This window comes from Neofelis nebulosa, chromosome 6 (assembly GCF_028018385.1).
Source record: "Neofelis nebulosa isolate mNeoNeb1 chromosome 6, mNeoNeb1.pri, whole genome shotgun sequence".
NCBI classification, from domain to species: domain Eukaryota; kingdom Metazoa; phylum Chordata; class Mammalia; order Carnivora; family Felidae; genus Neofelis; species Neofelis nebulosa.
Window position 1 is genome coordinate 15,115,597 of NC_080787.1, and position 15,186 is coordinate 15,130,782.

Genomic DNA, 15,186 nt, shown 5'->3' on the forward strand with positions numbered 1-15,186 from the left:
TTGGCATAAGAACGGGAGGTCTGGCACTGTCGTGGATGTTTGCCATCACCTGGCAGGCCAGTTAGCTTGTGCGGTCAGGCAGTACCTGCAACTTTTGCGTGTGTTCATCTGACTTGTAATTTCCTGTTTTGACTTCTCAGTTAGCTCTGCTAAGATACATCTAAAGATTACATTTTTTCCTTTTAACTTCTGATCTTTAAAATGCCATCTTGCTTGAAGTTTGGAGACAGAAATCCGTTTTCTGACTCAACTAACTGAAGGGCAGTTACTTAAAGAATTATAGAAGCAAAAATGAAGAACAGCCCTGAATAATGTAAGTCGATCATTTTCGCTTGCCTTCTGTCCTCCTTAACTCAGCCCAGATGCATTTAGGAAATGGTGTCATTTTTCTAGTTGGGAGTGAACAGATCACTGAAAGAAGACGTGGTTAGTTTTTGTCCCCGCTTCAGTCGCCTTTCCCACTTCTTGTGCAAATTGTCAGGCCCAGGAAGTCAGCTCTGGAGAGCTCAAGCTTTTCTTAGTAGTAACCACAAAAAAACCTGAGCCCATGGGCAAACCAGAACCTTGCCTCTGGAAGAATCTACTGCCACCTCCTGGTGAGAGGGCACTATTTATTTTTGCCCTTTTTTGAGGGGGGTGTGCTTAAGAGGTTTTGTCTTCTGGTCTGGAGCTGTGGGAATCCACTCATTTTATCTACCTGGATATAGCTTGTCTTCCAACAAGTTCGTTTTTGCATTTAGCTATTTTAGAAAAAGGAGGGAATCCCTTTATTTAGTAGCTTAAATCAGGAGTCTGCAAACTTTTTTTTGTAAAGGGCCAAATAGTAAGTATTTTAGGCTTTATTACCGCAAGTTGTTTGTTTTGTTTATGCAGCCCTTTAAAAAATGTAAAAATCATTCTTAGCCTGGGGCTTGTATAAAAACAGGCTGAGAGCTGAATTTGGCCCACAGACCATGTTTTGCCTAACCCTGGTTTATATGATAGTTTAGGTTTTTTTGTTTGGTAGTTTCTATATGATACTTTCTCCCAAGTATGCCCCACTTCCAAGTATGTCCTACTTGGGATCTGATGGCTAAAGAGTATTCTCAGTTTTGAAATGGAAGGATATTTAGACATCAAATACTTATTGCAGAATGTACTAAGTAGTTTTGACTTTAATTTTATCTTTACTGCTTTGTCTTAGATGTTAAATACTATCAGTGGAAACAACTGGAAATAGTTGATAGGGAAAAAATAATGGAATCAGAGTATCTGGGTTTGAATCCTGTTCTGCCAGGATTTGGACAAGTTATTTAAATTCTCTGCTTAATTTATGTGTCTGTAAAGTGAAAATTGTTGTGAGGGTTAAATGAGATTAGTAAAGCTCTTAGAGCAGGGCGTGGCATATATAGTAAGGACTCATTTGAAATTGTTGTGATTAAATACAGCCTTTTTAAAAAAAATATTTATTTATTTTTGAGAGAGAGTGAATAAGCAGGGGAGGGGCAGAGAGGGAGACAGAGAATCCTAAGCTGACGGTGCAGAGCCCAACACGGGCTTGATCCCAGGAACAGCGAGATCATGACCTGAGCCGAAATCAAGAGTGGGGTGCTCAATCCCCTGAGCCACCCAGCTGCCCCTAAATACAGCTTTTTTTTTTTTTAAATTTTTTTTTTTCAACGTTTTTTATTTATTTTTGGGACAGAGAGAGACAGAGCATGAACGGGGGAGGGGTAGAGAGAGAGGGAGACACAGAATCGGAAACAGGCTCCAGGCTCTGAGCCATCAGCCCAGAGCCTGACGCGGGGCTCGAACTCACGGACCGCGAGATCGTGACCTGGCTGAAGTCGGACGCTTAACCGACTGCGCCACCCAGGCGCCCCTACAGCCTTTTGATATAAATGTCTTTGAATTTTGCTGCCTCTCAGTAGGGTTTTTTTCCTTTATGTACCCAACCTCAAGCTTTAATAGGCTTTTATTGGATTTAGGGACTTTTTACTAGGTGATGAGGCCAAACTTAAACTTATTGAGTACTTATTTTTGAACATGTTGCCTTCAAGAAATGCCAGTCATTTAAGTATATAGGAGAGTAAATCCAAATATTAACTTACTTAGTGCATAGTAGGTTTTTTGTTGGTGATGAGAGGCCCTTGTATGTGATATTTTATCAATTCACTTACCAGTGTTTGAAGTAAAATGAAGACTTCGGTCTGATGTTACTAATTAAAACCATTTTCTTTAGGCACAGAATATTATTAGGAAGATGTAATGACCTCGTGTTTTCAAAAATGGTTTTATTTGCAGGCAGTTAGCTTATGGCCCTGGTTGCGATATATTTTTAAGATTCTTCTGTGTTGGGTGGCCTGATTTAAAGTCTTGCTACAAGATACAATTTACTCTGTTTGCTATCAGAAACAGGATGGTAGAATGCCTTTCCTGGGTATAGATGTTTCAGTTTGCTTGCTTTTGCTTATCTTTTTCATAGTGTGATTTAAGAAGTAAACTCTTAAATCCTGTTTTCAAATAGATTATTTAAGAAAAGTGACAATATCTTGTATAAAACTTTTAGTGGGTTAAACTGCTTTGGTCTTTATTGGGTTTCCTATGGCTAGTTTGAAAGGTCTTTTAGGGATTCCTTTTCTTGTTCTTGTTTGATTACTGTTAATTATCTATGAATACCACCTCTATAATGTGGATAACTAAAAATAAGAGACCAAGTCAGGTCATGTTTCTCCTTACTGCATTAGGGCAGACTTTTGAAGGAGGGCTTTTGAAATTTGTGGCCAGTTGTAGTTAAAAAAATTTTTTTAGCCAGAATAATTTTTATGCTCGTGGTTTTTTTGGCTTCATTTCTTGAAGTTGAGAAGAGAAATGGAAAAAGTGTGGATTTTAAATGGCTGTAAGGATTTGGACTGTGGATGGGGAAACCTTGGCCGCTGAATGACTATCTGTAGGTTGTAAAATAGGACAGATAATAGCTTAGATTTGAAGGTTAAATTCAGATTATTGAAACCAGATTCAGTATAACCATATTAGAATTTGAATACTTCATTACTTTTTTCCCTTGTGGAAATAACTGAGTGTTAAAGTTAGGTGTTAAAATTTAGTAATGTTAGAATAGATATATTACAAAACTTGAAATAACTGAAGGATTATAATGGCATCTAGATTTTTACTATTTAGTGTTTCAAATGTTTTTATAATTCGATATTCGTTATTTTGTTTTAAAAAAATTTTTAACATTTATTTTTGAGAGAGAGAGAGTGCGTGTGAGCTAGTGGGGAAGGGGCAGAGAGAGAGAGAGAGAGAGAGAGAGAGAGAGAGAGAATCCAAGGCAGGCTGCATCCAGGCTCTGAACTGTCAGCGCAGAGCCCAATGCCAGGCTCGAACTCACGAACAGTGAGATCATGACTTGAGCGGAAGTCAGATGCTTAACGGACGTAGCCACTCAGGTGCCCCATATAATTAGATATTCTTTAAGTCTTATGTGAAGTCTTGGGTTCTTTAGCCTTTGTTCTTCTTCATTCGGGCTTGGAGGGAGCAAGGGGGAAAACAGGGAAACTACAACATAAGACTTTCAAAAAAGTTTGGAAAGGAGAACTTGGTGACACAGGAGTTCAGTGGGTAAAGAGAGTGTGCACAGAACCCTGAAAGAAAACTAAGTAAAAGCCAGTGACAGGTACTAACAAAATAAAGGCAGCCAAAAGAGCAGATAGAAATGAAAACAGCAGTGTATTTGGGGCAATAGGGGCTCCAAAACCCTGAAAGTGAAGATGGATTATATTTGGTATTTATAGTTAGGGACCCAGTGAAGTTACCTGAGAACAGGGATTTTATAATCCGAATACTACTACTATTTAATAGAGGATAACATGGAGAAAAGAGAATTTAACAGAACCAAAGTAAAGAAAACTAAAACCTAATAGGAATAGAGAGCTTTATATGAGGAGAGGGAAGGCTGTATAGTAATGGTAAATTGGCCACGTAGGAGGGATGTCTCTGGTTATTCTAAGGTTACAAATTGGTGAAAAGATACATAGGAAAATAATGTTTTTTTCATTACAAACGAGTTCTGAATTAGGATGGTAAAAGAGCCTTGCCCCGCCTCCACTGTCTTTCATTAATCCTTGAACTCAGGTTAAAAATAATTCGAAAAGCTAATATAGTCACAGTATCTTACACATTGAATGTGCTTGATATGCATTTAGTGTTGAATTGAACTTACTTCTAGCCCCCAAATTATTTGTTGTAAATATCAGTGGCATTTTTGCCATGTTTTGCCAATTTTTGTCACATGAAAATCCCTGAGTTCTTAGAAAAAAATTCAGTCAGTTTAACTAGTCCAAATTTAAAGATTCACTCTTTTAATCCTTGATACAAGTTCATTACTTATGATTCTCTAGTGCAGACTTCACTTCAGGGTTATAAGGAGTATTTTTAAGATTTTAATGCCCCATTTGTTCTGTTGATTTTTCTAAGCCCTTCATTAATTTTGCTTTCTTTGGCTACCTTTCTGCTTTTCTTCATTTCATTGGCTTTGTGTTATTTATCATTCCAGAGGATGGTTCAGTTTTCCCATACTCTTGGCTAGCTTCACAAGTTGTCTTTTTGGAGGAAGGGCTACTAGTGTAGCAACAAAAAGAGTATTTTCTTTTTTTGTTTTTTTTTTATTTTATTTAAAAAAAAATTTTTTTTTTTTAACCTTTATTTTTGAGACAGAGAGAGACAGAGCATGAATGGGGGAGGGTCAGAGAGAGGGAGATACAGAATCTGAAACAGGCTCCAGGCTCCAAGCTGTCAGCACAGAGCCCGACGCGGGGCTCGAACTCACGGACCGTGAGATCATGACCTGAGCCGAAGTCGGACGCTTAACCGACCGAGCCACCCAGGCGCCCCTTTTATTTTATTTTTTTAATTTACATACAAATTAGTTAGCATATAGTGCAACAATGATTTCAGGAGTAGATTCCTTAGTGCTCCGTACCCATTTAGCCCATCCCCCCTCCTACAACCCCTCCAGTAACCCTCAGTTTGCTTTCCATATTTAGGAGTCTCTTCAGTTTTGTCCCCCTCCCTGTTTTTATATTATTTTTGTTTCCCTTCCCTTGTGTTCATCTGTTTTGTCTCGTAAAGTCCTCATGTGAATGAAGTCATATGATATTTGTCTTTCTCTGACTGATTTCACTTAGCATAATACCCTCCATTTCCATCCACGTAGTTGCAAATGGCAAGATTTCATTCTTTTTGATTGCCGAGTAATACTCCGTTGTGTATATATACCACATCTTCTTTATCCATTCATCCATCGATGGACATTTGGGCTCTTTCCATACTTTGGCTATTGTTGATAGTGCTGCTGTAAACATGGGGGTGCATATGCCCCTTCGAAACAGCACACCTGTATCCCTTGGATAAATACCTAGTAGTGCAATTGCTGGGTCGTAGGGTAGTTCTATTTTTAGTTTTTTGAGGAACCTCCACACTGTTTTCCAGAGTGGCTGCACCAGCTTGCATTGCCACCAACAGTGCAAAAGAGATCCTCTTTCTCCGCATCCTCGCCAACATCTGTTGTTGCCTGAGTTGTTAATGTTTGCCATTCTGGCAGGTGCAAGGTAGTATCTCATTATGGTTTTGATTTGTATTTCCCTGATGATGAGTGACATTGAGCATTTTTTCATGTGTCGGTTGGCCATCTGGATGTCTTCTTTGGAGAAGTGTCTCTTCATGTCTTTTGCCCATTTCTTCACTAGATTATTTGTTTTTTTGGGTGTTGAGTTTGAGAAGTTCTTTATACATTTTGGATACTAACCCTTTATCTGATATGTCTTTTCCAAATTTCTTCTCCCATTCTGTCGGTTGCCTTTTAGTTTTGCTGATTGTTTCCTTCGCTGTGCAGAGCTTTTTATTTTGATGAGGTCCCAGTAGTTCATTTTTGCTTTTGTTTCCCTTGCCTCCGGAGACGTGTTGAGTAAGAAGTTGCTGCGGCCAAGATCAAAGAGGTTTTTGCCTGCTTTCTCCTCGAGGATTTTGATGGCTTCCCGTCTTACATTTAGGTCTTTCATCCATTTTGAGTTTATTTTTGTGTATGGTGTAAGAAAGTGGTCCAGGTTCATTCTTCTGCATGTCGTTGTCCAGTTTTCCCAGCACCACTTGCTGAAGAGACTGTCTTTATTCCATCGGATATTCTTTCCTGCTTTGTCAAAGATTAGTTGGCCATACGTTTGTGGGTCCATTTCTGGGTTCTCTATTCTGTTCCATTGATCTGAGTGTCTGTTCTTGTGCCAAAAAATAAGGTGAAACTATTACACCAAGAAAACGTATCACTTATTTTTGGATTCTAGAATTACTGAAGTCCTTTTTAGCAACTTGTCATAAGATACCTATTTTTTCATGTTTATATATTTTTGAGAGGGGGCGGAGGGGAGGGGTAGAGGAAGAGGGAGACAGAGGATCTGGAGTGGGCTTGGTGCTGACAGCAGAGAGACCGATGTGGGGCTTGATCTCACGAACCACAAGATTATGACCTGAGCCAAGGTTGGATGCTTAACCTACTGAGCCACCCAGGAGCCCCTTTTCACAGAATATTATGTGGGCATAAGAGGTTGGTTGAGCAGCACAGTCGTGGATAAATTAAAACTGTGCATCAACTGATCTGTGTACCGTACAGATCTGTTGTCTGTCCTCACAGAGTTGATGCTCTAGTGGAGTGGATGGACAGACTAATTATCATTCTGTTAGACAAATTGCCATCATAAAGGAAGTACAGGGTACTGTTGGTGCATATAAGGGGTGACTGTCCCAGACGTGAGGGATCAGAGGTTTTCTGTAGGTTTCTGTAGGTTTTCCGATACCCAGGTATAATGGTGGCAGTTTTGCCTACCACTGAAGCCTCTGAAAGTCTAGAAGTTAGTCCGGTAAAGGAGGACTTGCATATTCACTCCTTAGTAGACCTTTACTCAGTGTACCTCTATTTCCCTGTCGGGTTTTTTTCCTCTTGGTATCATAAAGCGGTCTTTTTTCAGGTCCATATAGGAAGCTGACGTGCCACATTTCCATAAAGACCTGAAACCTCTTCTCTCAAGAACTCCTGAAAATGTACACCTTCTTTAGTAAAAGCATCAGAGGTGCTTTTTCTTCCATAAGAAAACTATTTCTCTCCTTTTCTCGTTCCCTCAGCCTTTCTCAGTTTTCCACTTAGTGACTGAAGAATCTAGTAGTCCAAAAAAAAAAAAAACAAAACTTTTTTTGAAGTTTATTTATTTATTTTGAGAGAGAGCATGTGCCTGAACGGGGGAGGGGCGCAGAGAGAGAGAGAGAGAGAGAGAGAGAGAGAGAGAGAGAGAGAGTCTCAGGCAGGCTCCACACCGACAGCATGGAGCCTGATGCAGCCTGATGTGGCCCTCGAACTCAAACCGTAAGATCATGACCTGAGCCGAAACCAAGAGTTGGATGCTTAACTGACTGAACCACCCAGGTGCCTCTGGTACTTCAGAACTCTTAAAAAAAAAAATTGCCAGGCAGGAAAGTATCTCTCCAAGTCTGTTTGATAGACAAAGTCCCTTAGCTCTTTATAGTCTCTCCAGTTCTGAGCATAATCAGATTTATATTTTTCCTAGCAGTTTTTAAAAATTGTAATATCTAATAGCTGGTTATTAACTGTAAAGAAGTGGAAATAAAACAGATGCAAAGGTAGGCTTTTATGTTTACTGCTTGTTTGATTTTTCAGAGCTGATATTATAAGGTAGATATTTACAAAATTGGTATAAAGGTATGATAATATTCCATAATGAGATAATCATGGAAATAGGGTGGTCTTTTAGGTAAAACTTTATGTTGTAGTTCAACTTACTGGCCAGCTATGTTTTCCGTAGCCTTAATTGGGAACACAGTCTTTGAGTTTTAGGTGATTTTAGTACCCTGGTTCTCAAACTTTAATTTGCATGAGAATCACCTCAGGAGCTTGTTAAAAGACATTTGCATTTCTAACTTGCTCAAAGGTGACATCAGTGCTGCTGGTTTGAAGACTGTAATTTGAGATCCACTGTTTTAGTCCTTGTATAGTGACTAGATATATAAGTTACAGAAGAAAGTATTGCACATACGTTCCCATCCATACACATGCACACACATATGATTAAAGAGGAATTTTTAAAGTTTTTAATAGTTATTTAAGGCTTATTAGATTTTGTATTTATTAATAAGTTTACCAGAAACTTAGAAGGCATGTGCCAAGGACAGTACTGTATTTAAGACTTTGCCCTTTTTGTTTACTCTGTCGTAGTTTACCAGAAGTTTGCATGGCTAGGTCTTTGCTTATGTAAAATACCTATCCCTTTCTGCTTCGCTGCTTTATTTTTGTTCATAGCACAGAATCACCATGTTGTTTTCCTATTATATTTAGTAAGTTCTCGGAGAGCAGGAACTCGTTTCTGTTGCTCCCCACTGTTCCTTGCCTGACATGTAGTGTGCCATCAGTAAGTATCGATTGAATGAATTGAATGAACAAAATAACACGTGCATTTACCTATATAAGTTGGATAACATTCTCGAATATTTTACAGAGATAAAGATTGGACTAAACTTTTGAGTATTATGAGTGTTGTATGTGTGTTCCTTTGTTGCTAAGGCTACATGGACTTTTTCATTTTCATGTTCATTAGAAAAAAAAAAATTAACAAGTAGCACTGCTTTATCAGTTAGGGGGCCCTGCAAGAAACCGTTCGTTCACTCCAGATGTTCAACTGAAATATCTTTAAGGAAGAGTCTGCCTTGAGATATGTGGGCGGTTAAAGGAGTAAATACTGGCAACTAGCAGTAGCGGGAGGCTGCTACTCTGCCGAGGACTGGAGGGATTAAGGAAGAAATGGTGTACCTGGAGTGCAGGGGGTGGGGCCCACCTGGCTGGAGCTGCAGTTTTAGAGATGGGGCCCTTGAGCAGAGAGGGCGCGCAAGAAAGAATTGTCTTCTCTGCATTCCATTGATATGTAGTATCCCCTAGTCTCTCATGGGCCATTCCTACCAGAAGCCAGTTTGGTGGGCCAGCCCATCGAGAATGAGGGAAGAACAAGTGAAGACCAGTACAACATCAAATCTGTGATTTGATAGAGTGTATTGTGTAGGAAGAGCTGAATTTATTTTGGAGAAATGAATGGATAGAAAAAAACCCATTAATAATAGAAGAGGTAAAAACCATGGCTACAGTTGGGGGAATGACTGGGGAAATAGTTCTAGAAATAAGCTGCCTTATGTTCACAGTCCACTGTAAGATTTGTTTTTCTGATTAATTTTAAAATGTCTTCTCATATATCTTAGTTATTGTACGACTAGTGCTCCACATACATATGTTTTCCAGATAACTGTTAGGAGTTAAGTATACATAATTTTTATTCCCCTCTTACAGAGGGACCTTTTCTCTAAAATGTATTGTAATTTCTTGAAATGCATCTAATTTCCGAGTCTCTCTAACTAGAATGGTGGCTCTCAAACTTGAGTGTACGTTAGACTCATTTGGGAGGGCTTGTTAAACAGGTGAGCCCTGTTTAGTAGGGCTGTGGGGCAGGGTGTGAGGTGACGCTGAGATTACCAGCAAAGGGACCACACTTTGGGAACCACTGTGCTAGGGTATACTGAGCTTAATTCTTTTTGTTGCCTTAGGGGTCATTTACCCTACACAGGTATGTTGAAGTTAGGGATGCTGGTTTTTTATAATGGTTCCAGGTCAGTTTTATCACCTGTGTTTCTTGTTTCTGCCAAGCTCTTCGTGCCGTCCCTCATTGCGCCATCAGTAAGCCCTCTCTCACTGTAATGTTCTTACACTAACGCTGCTGTGGGCTGTGACCAGACACATTGGTTAAATTTTGATTTAGAAAAAGAGAAGGATCTAAGCAAACTTTAAGAGCTTTAGTGAATGAGATTTATTTTATCCATTTTGACTGTTCAGTTTTGTTTGATTATTTTCCACAATACCTAATGCTGCTGCAAAAGTGACCTTCGGTGAATGATGGTGTAATGTTGCTGTTCTGTACTTTCTTTTTAAAAAAATTTTCATTTATCTTGAGAGAGAGAGAGTGGGGAGGACAGAGAGAGTGAGTGAGTGTGTGTGTGTGGGGGGGCGGGGGGCAGAGAGAGAGAGAGAGAATGAGAATCCCAAGCAGGCTTGGGGCACGGTCAGCATAGAGCCCAACTCGGGTCTTGAACTCACGAACCGTGGGATCACACCCCGAGCCGAAGTTGTATAGCTTAATGAGCTGAACCACCCAGGTGCCCCTGTGCTTGCCTCCCTAAGTGAGTAGGGATCACAGAGGATCTCTGGTATTTTTAGTAGCCTAACACCTTAGAAATTCACAAAAAATTTATTCTACATTAAATTCTTGCTATCACTGCTTCAGGTAACTTACTGCTTCTATCAAGTATGTGTCTTTTTTCAAGTCTTATTTAAACAGTGTTATGTTTATATTTTGTAAGCCTCTTCAGATCTTTTGAAATATGTAGGGAGGTGGTAAATAAACATTTAAGTATAGGTAATAAGTAAAATAATAAATATTATGTATATTTTTATAAATGCTAAATCCTGGATGTAGATAGATAATCCTTCTGAATAACTAATACTAAGTTACAGTACTGAGAAGGGGAACAGTGAATCTGTGTTTCCAGTAGTGAGTATTTTATAGGACTGTTGGCTTCATGTGTTACTAGAGAGCTTACATTGTTGTAGAGTGGTTCAAAATTTCTGTTTGGAGAATACATGGAAAAATAATTACATATTTCCCAGTGGTTAGCTATACTTTTCATACAGTAGAGAAAATATTGTTCAAGTGCCTGTATCAGTCTTTTCTGTTGACAGGATTTTTCAAGGCCTCTTTGTCTTGGGTTAGCTTTCAGAGTAGATTTATCTATTCTGCCGTGATTTTTAACTATTGTTTTTTGTACCTGCCAATTCATGTTTTTCCTCCTGTGATTCTTTCCCTGAAGCCCCACAAATGGTACTTTATGAAGGAAATTGTTGCCTAAAATTGGTTATCTCACCCCAGTTTGTTTCTGCTGGCTTTTTCTTCCTCATTAGTAATAAAATTATCAGTATATGTTTCTGTTATATTTTGTAAATTGTGAAGTACTTTCACTTTATTTCATTTGATTTTCATTATAATTCTCTCTCAGGTAAGAGTAGGAAGGGTATTATTGTTATTTTACCTAGAGTAAGTCAAAGTACCGGGAAGTACTCAAATTTTATCCTAGGTCCTATCAATCCCAAAGCCCATCCTTTCACTTTATCCTAGATAAACCATAGTAGTTGTTTGTACCTTAGGTAAGTTACTTTAAACTACACTGTCTCTCTTCGTCCGTAAAGTGACATTATTAATGCCAGCTTCATAAAATTATTGTGAGGATTACATTTAATATGTCTAAACTGCTTAGAACAGGGCCTGGTACATAGCAAAGCTACAATGAATGTTAATAATACTGTTGTTATACCACACGTTTTTTCTCCCTTTAAAAGTTGTCATAATAAAGTTAATTCCTCAGATCTTCCAACAACCTTTGATGTAACAAAATTTTCCCATCAGAAATATCTTACTTGCTTTTGAGAGAAAGAAAGAGCGCGTGCACGTGTGCTCACAGGAGAAGGGCAGAGCGAAAGGGAGACAGAATCCCAAGCAGGCTCCGTGCTACTAGCGACACAGCCCCGCGCAGGGTTGGAACTCACAAACCAGGAGATCATGACCTGAGCTGAAATCAAGAGTCAGATGCTTACCGACCGAGCCAACCAGGTGCCCCCAAAATCTTAGATTATTTATTCAATTTACTATGTTGGATTAGTTATGTTCCTCCTTGTCTTAAAAAAACTCATATTTATATTCAAATTTTTTATCTTAATGTGCAATAAAACAATTGCAGAAACTGTTGAAGGTATTGTTTATGTTGGTTTTTGTTTTTGTTTTTGTTTTTGTTTTTTTTGCAGTTTTATACCTTTATTTGACAATCAGCGATTAGTTCTCATCCACATTAACTGTGTGTAGATTTTTGAAAGTGGTGACAGGTACATAGATAACCAGTGTATTGAGCTTGTTTGGTGAATCTTCATCCTTGGTATGTTTTCTGGACAACTGCACATGGATATGTTATGGCACATTCCTTTTTCCTTTGGTCCGGACACCTTTGTTGACCCTGGTGTCAGTGCACACATCTGGAGTTCCTATCTCCTTCATGGCAGATTTCCAGATCTCTGAGTGCCCAAGGAGCACACTTCTTGAAACTCATTCCATGGATGCTCCTATGAATATTGATGGTGTATTCTCTGGTCACTACCTTTTTGATGGCAGAATGGCCCTTCTTTTTGCCACCCTTCCTTGAGGAAGCCATTCTGCCAGGTCCTGTTTGGAGAGGAAGTGTTGCTGCTTTTAATATGCTGGAATCAAAATGGATGCCTTTCGCTGGGATTGTAACATTTTAGTGCATTATCTCATTACTTAATCTGAAATGTATGGGCTTATTTGATGGCCTGTTGGGAGTTTTTTTTAATTGTATTTTTTAATAAAGTATTTTTTTAAGTGTTTATTTTGAGAGAGAGAGAGAGAGAGAGAGAGAGAGAGCAAGCAGGGGAGGGGCAGAGAGAGAAATCCCAAGCAGGCTCTGTACTGTCAGTGCAGAGCCCGATGCAGGGCTCGATCTCACAAACTGTGAGATCATTACCTAAGTCGAAATCCAGAGTCAGGTGCTTAACCAGCTGAGCCACCCGGGTACCCTGCCTGTTGGAGTTTTTTTTAAAGATTAGAATAATAAGGCCTTTTGGGGGCAGTTAATTGATTCATGGGTATGGAAGAAAGAAAAAAATAGGAATTTCTTAATGTCTGTAGAATTGTAAAATACCATTATTTTGGCGTAACTCAAGTGTCTGAACTTTAGGAAACTTTGGAAGTAGTTGTGTTTTGCTTGGTAGGGCTTTGTGTAAGTACTAATGTGGAAAGATAAATTTCTAAAACTGCCTTATGTATTTCTCCCTCCAACAGGGCATTCTTAGCAGGGTTACAGAATCTGTTAAGAATATTGTGCCAGGATGGCTACAAAGATACTTCAACAAGAATGAAGATGTGTGCAGCTGCTCAACAGACACAAGAGAGGTACCACAGTGGCCGGAAAATAGAGAAGATGATCATCTGATATATGCCGATGAGGAGAGCTCTAATATTCATGATGGGAGAATCACTCCCGAGCCCACAGTCAGTAATACAGAAGGTACACAGAATGTGAATATTTTGTTACCCCAGAAGTTTATTTCTTAGTAATCTCTGCACCCAACGTGGTGCTTGAACTCACGACCCTGAGATCAAGAGCCGCATGCTTTTCTGACCGAGCCAGCAGGCACCCCTTTAATTTTTTTATTAAATCTCTTCTAGTAGGTTGAAGTGATGATCTCATAGTGGTTTTGATTTGCATTTCTGTGCTGACAATACTGAGCATCTTACCATGTGCTCATTGGCTGTTTGTGTATCTTTGGAGAAATGGCTGTTCACACCCCCCTTTTCCATTTTTAATTGGGCTCTTTGTCTTTCGGTTGTTGATTGAGAAGAGTTCTTACGTATTCTGGATATAAGTCCCTTATCAGTGTAGGATTTGCAAATATTTTCCCCCATTCTGTGGATTGTCTTACTTTCTTGATGGTGTCCTTTTTTTTTTTGTTTTTTTTTATCTTTTAAGTTTATTTATTTATTTTGAGAGAGAGAGAGAGAGAGAGAGAGAGAGCGAGCGAGCGAGCGGTGAGCAGGGGAGGGGGCAGAGATAGAATCCCAAGCAGGCTGCGTACTGTCAGCACAGAGCCCAGTGCGGGGCTCAAACTCACAAACCGAGATGATGACCCGAGCCAAAATGAAGAGTCAGACATTCAACCAACTGAGCCACCCAGGCGCCCTTTGATGGTGTCCTTTGAAGCACAAAAGTTTTTAATTTTGTTGAAGTCCAGTTTATCTCTTTGTATATATTTCTTTCTGTATATAGATTTTTCTTTCGTTACGTTTTAACTTATTTATAATTATAAAAGTTTTCTAACTCTGTGTTAAAGTCTTGTATTGCCTAAACAATTGGTGTGTATGGCCTATTAATTTTGGTGGTTGTAGTAATGTATTTTCCTGCCTGGTATGCTTGTAGTGAAACCTAGTGAGAGTGAAATGGGCCTGTAAGAATGATTCTCACTGTGGAGAAATGACGTATCTAAATTTTCTTAGTAATAATACTTGATTTGGCTTAATTTTTAAATGTTTGCTTATTTTTATTAGAATAACTTAGGAAGTTTTAGTATCTACACCTAGACAGATTTCTTTCAAATCTATTATTACCAACAACAACCTTGAGGCTTTACCTAGTAGGTCTAAGCTGAGTGCTGCTATCTCATTTTTCCCCCTGGACATTGAAGGGAACCCCAGCTTCTCTTTTTTCATTATAGACTTCTGTGTTCCCTAGCCTATATCCACAGTGACAGACACTCTCTTTTCCATCCTAATGACCATGCTTATGAGGATTAACTAACTTGAAGAATTAATTTAGTTCAGGTGTGAGATAGTGTTTCTCATTTTACATCTGTACAGTTCTTTTTTGTCTGTGTTTGTATTTTTCATTAATGGGATTTATTCAGTGGTTTGTCAAGGTCAGTTGTAACTCAGATTTTATTATGTTAAGAAGTTCATATGGTAGTTTTTATGTTACGTGTATGGTACACGTAGACCTTTGTGAGTAACTTCTAAACTTACATTACTACGGAAGATTTCAAACTGCATAATAAGGAGACTACTGCAAAGAACACCTGTGTACCCATTACCCATCTTTGAAGACAGCCAACTATGGCTGATCTTGTTTTCTCTGTTCCCACACTAATTCACCCACTTTCCTACCCTAACTCCTCTAATTGTGCAGAAGCAAATTGTGAGCAGCTTTTAGATACTAATTTCAGGAACTTGATAGTATTTCCCACCTCATTCTTATCTTAGATCTGAATCCTGCTCCTATCTTGAATTTTGTTAGTTCCAGACAGTTCTCTTCTCACAGTGTTGCATTCAGTACTTGTAATCACATAATGTGTGACTTAAAGTCCCACTGATAACTCCTCAGTGTGATGAATATAGATCTTACTAGATAAAACAATTCCATTTGTTTACTCTGAAACGTTACACTTAAATTTGACAATGCATTCTCAAAAAACAACTTAGACATGTCTGT

At 38.9% G+C, this 15,186-nt stretch overlaps 1 protein-coding gene and 1 pseudogene across 10 annotated transcripts in view; one reads left to right on the top strand and one right to left on the bottom strand.

Annotated features, from left to right (window-relative positions):
* Positions 1-15,186, top strand: part of NUP153 (nucleoporin 153) — an 86,079-nt gene that overhangs the window by 12,505 nt on the left and 58,388 nt on the right. For 8 of the 10 annotated variants that reach the window (XM_058732909.1, XM_058732912.1, XM_058732915.1 and 5 more), the window contains one exon: positions 12,987-13,212. The exons of 1 other annotated variant lie outside the window; for it this stretch is intronic. In XM_058732909.1, coding sequence (XP_058588892.1) covers positions 12,987-13,212 — 226 coding nt within the window. Of the gene's footprint in view, positions 1-11,534; positions 11,748-12,986; positions 13,213-15,186 lie in introns of those variants that run through there. One more of the 10 variants, XM_058732916.1, reaches the window with a different exon arrangement.
* On the bottom strand, positions 11,933-12,339 carry LOC131513740 (large ribosomal subunit protein eL31-like; annotated as a pseudogene).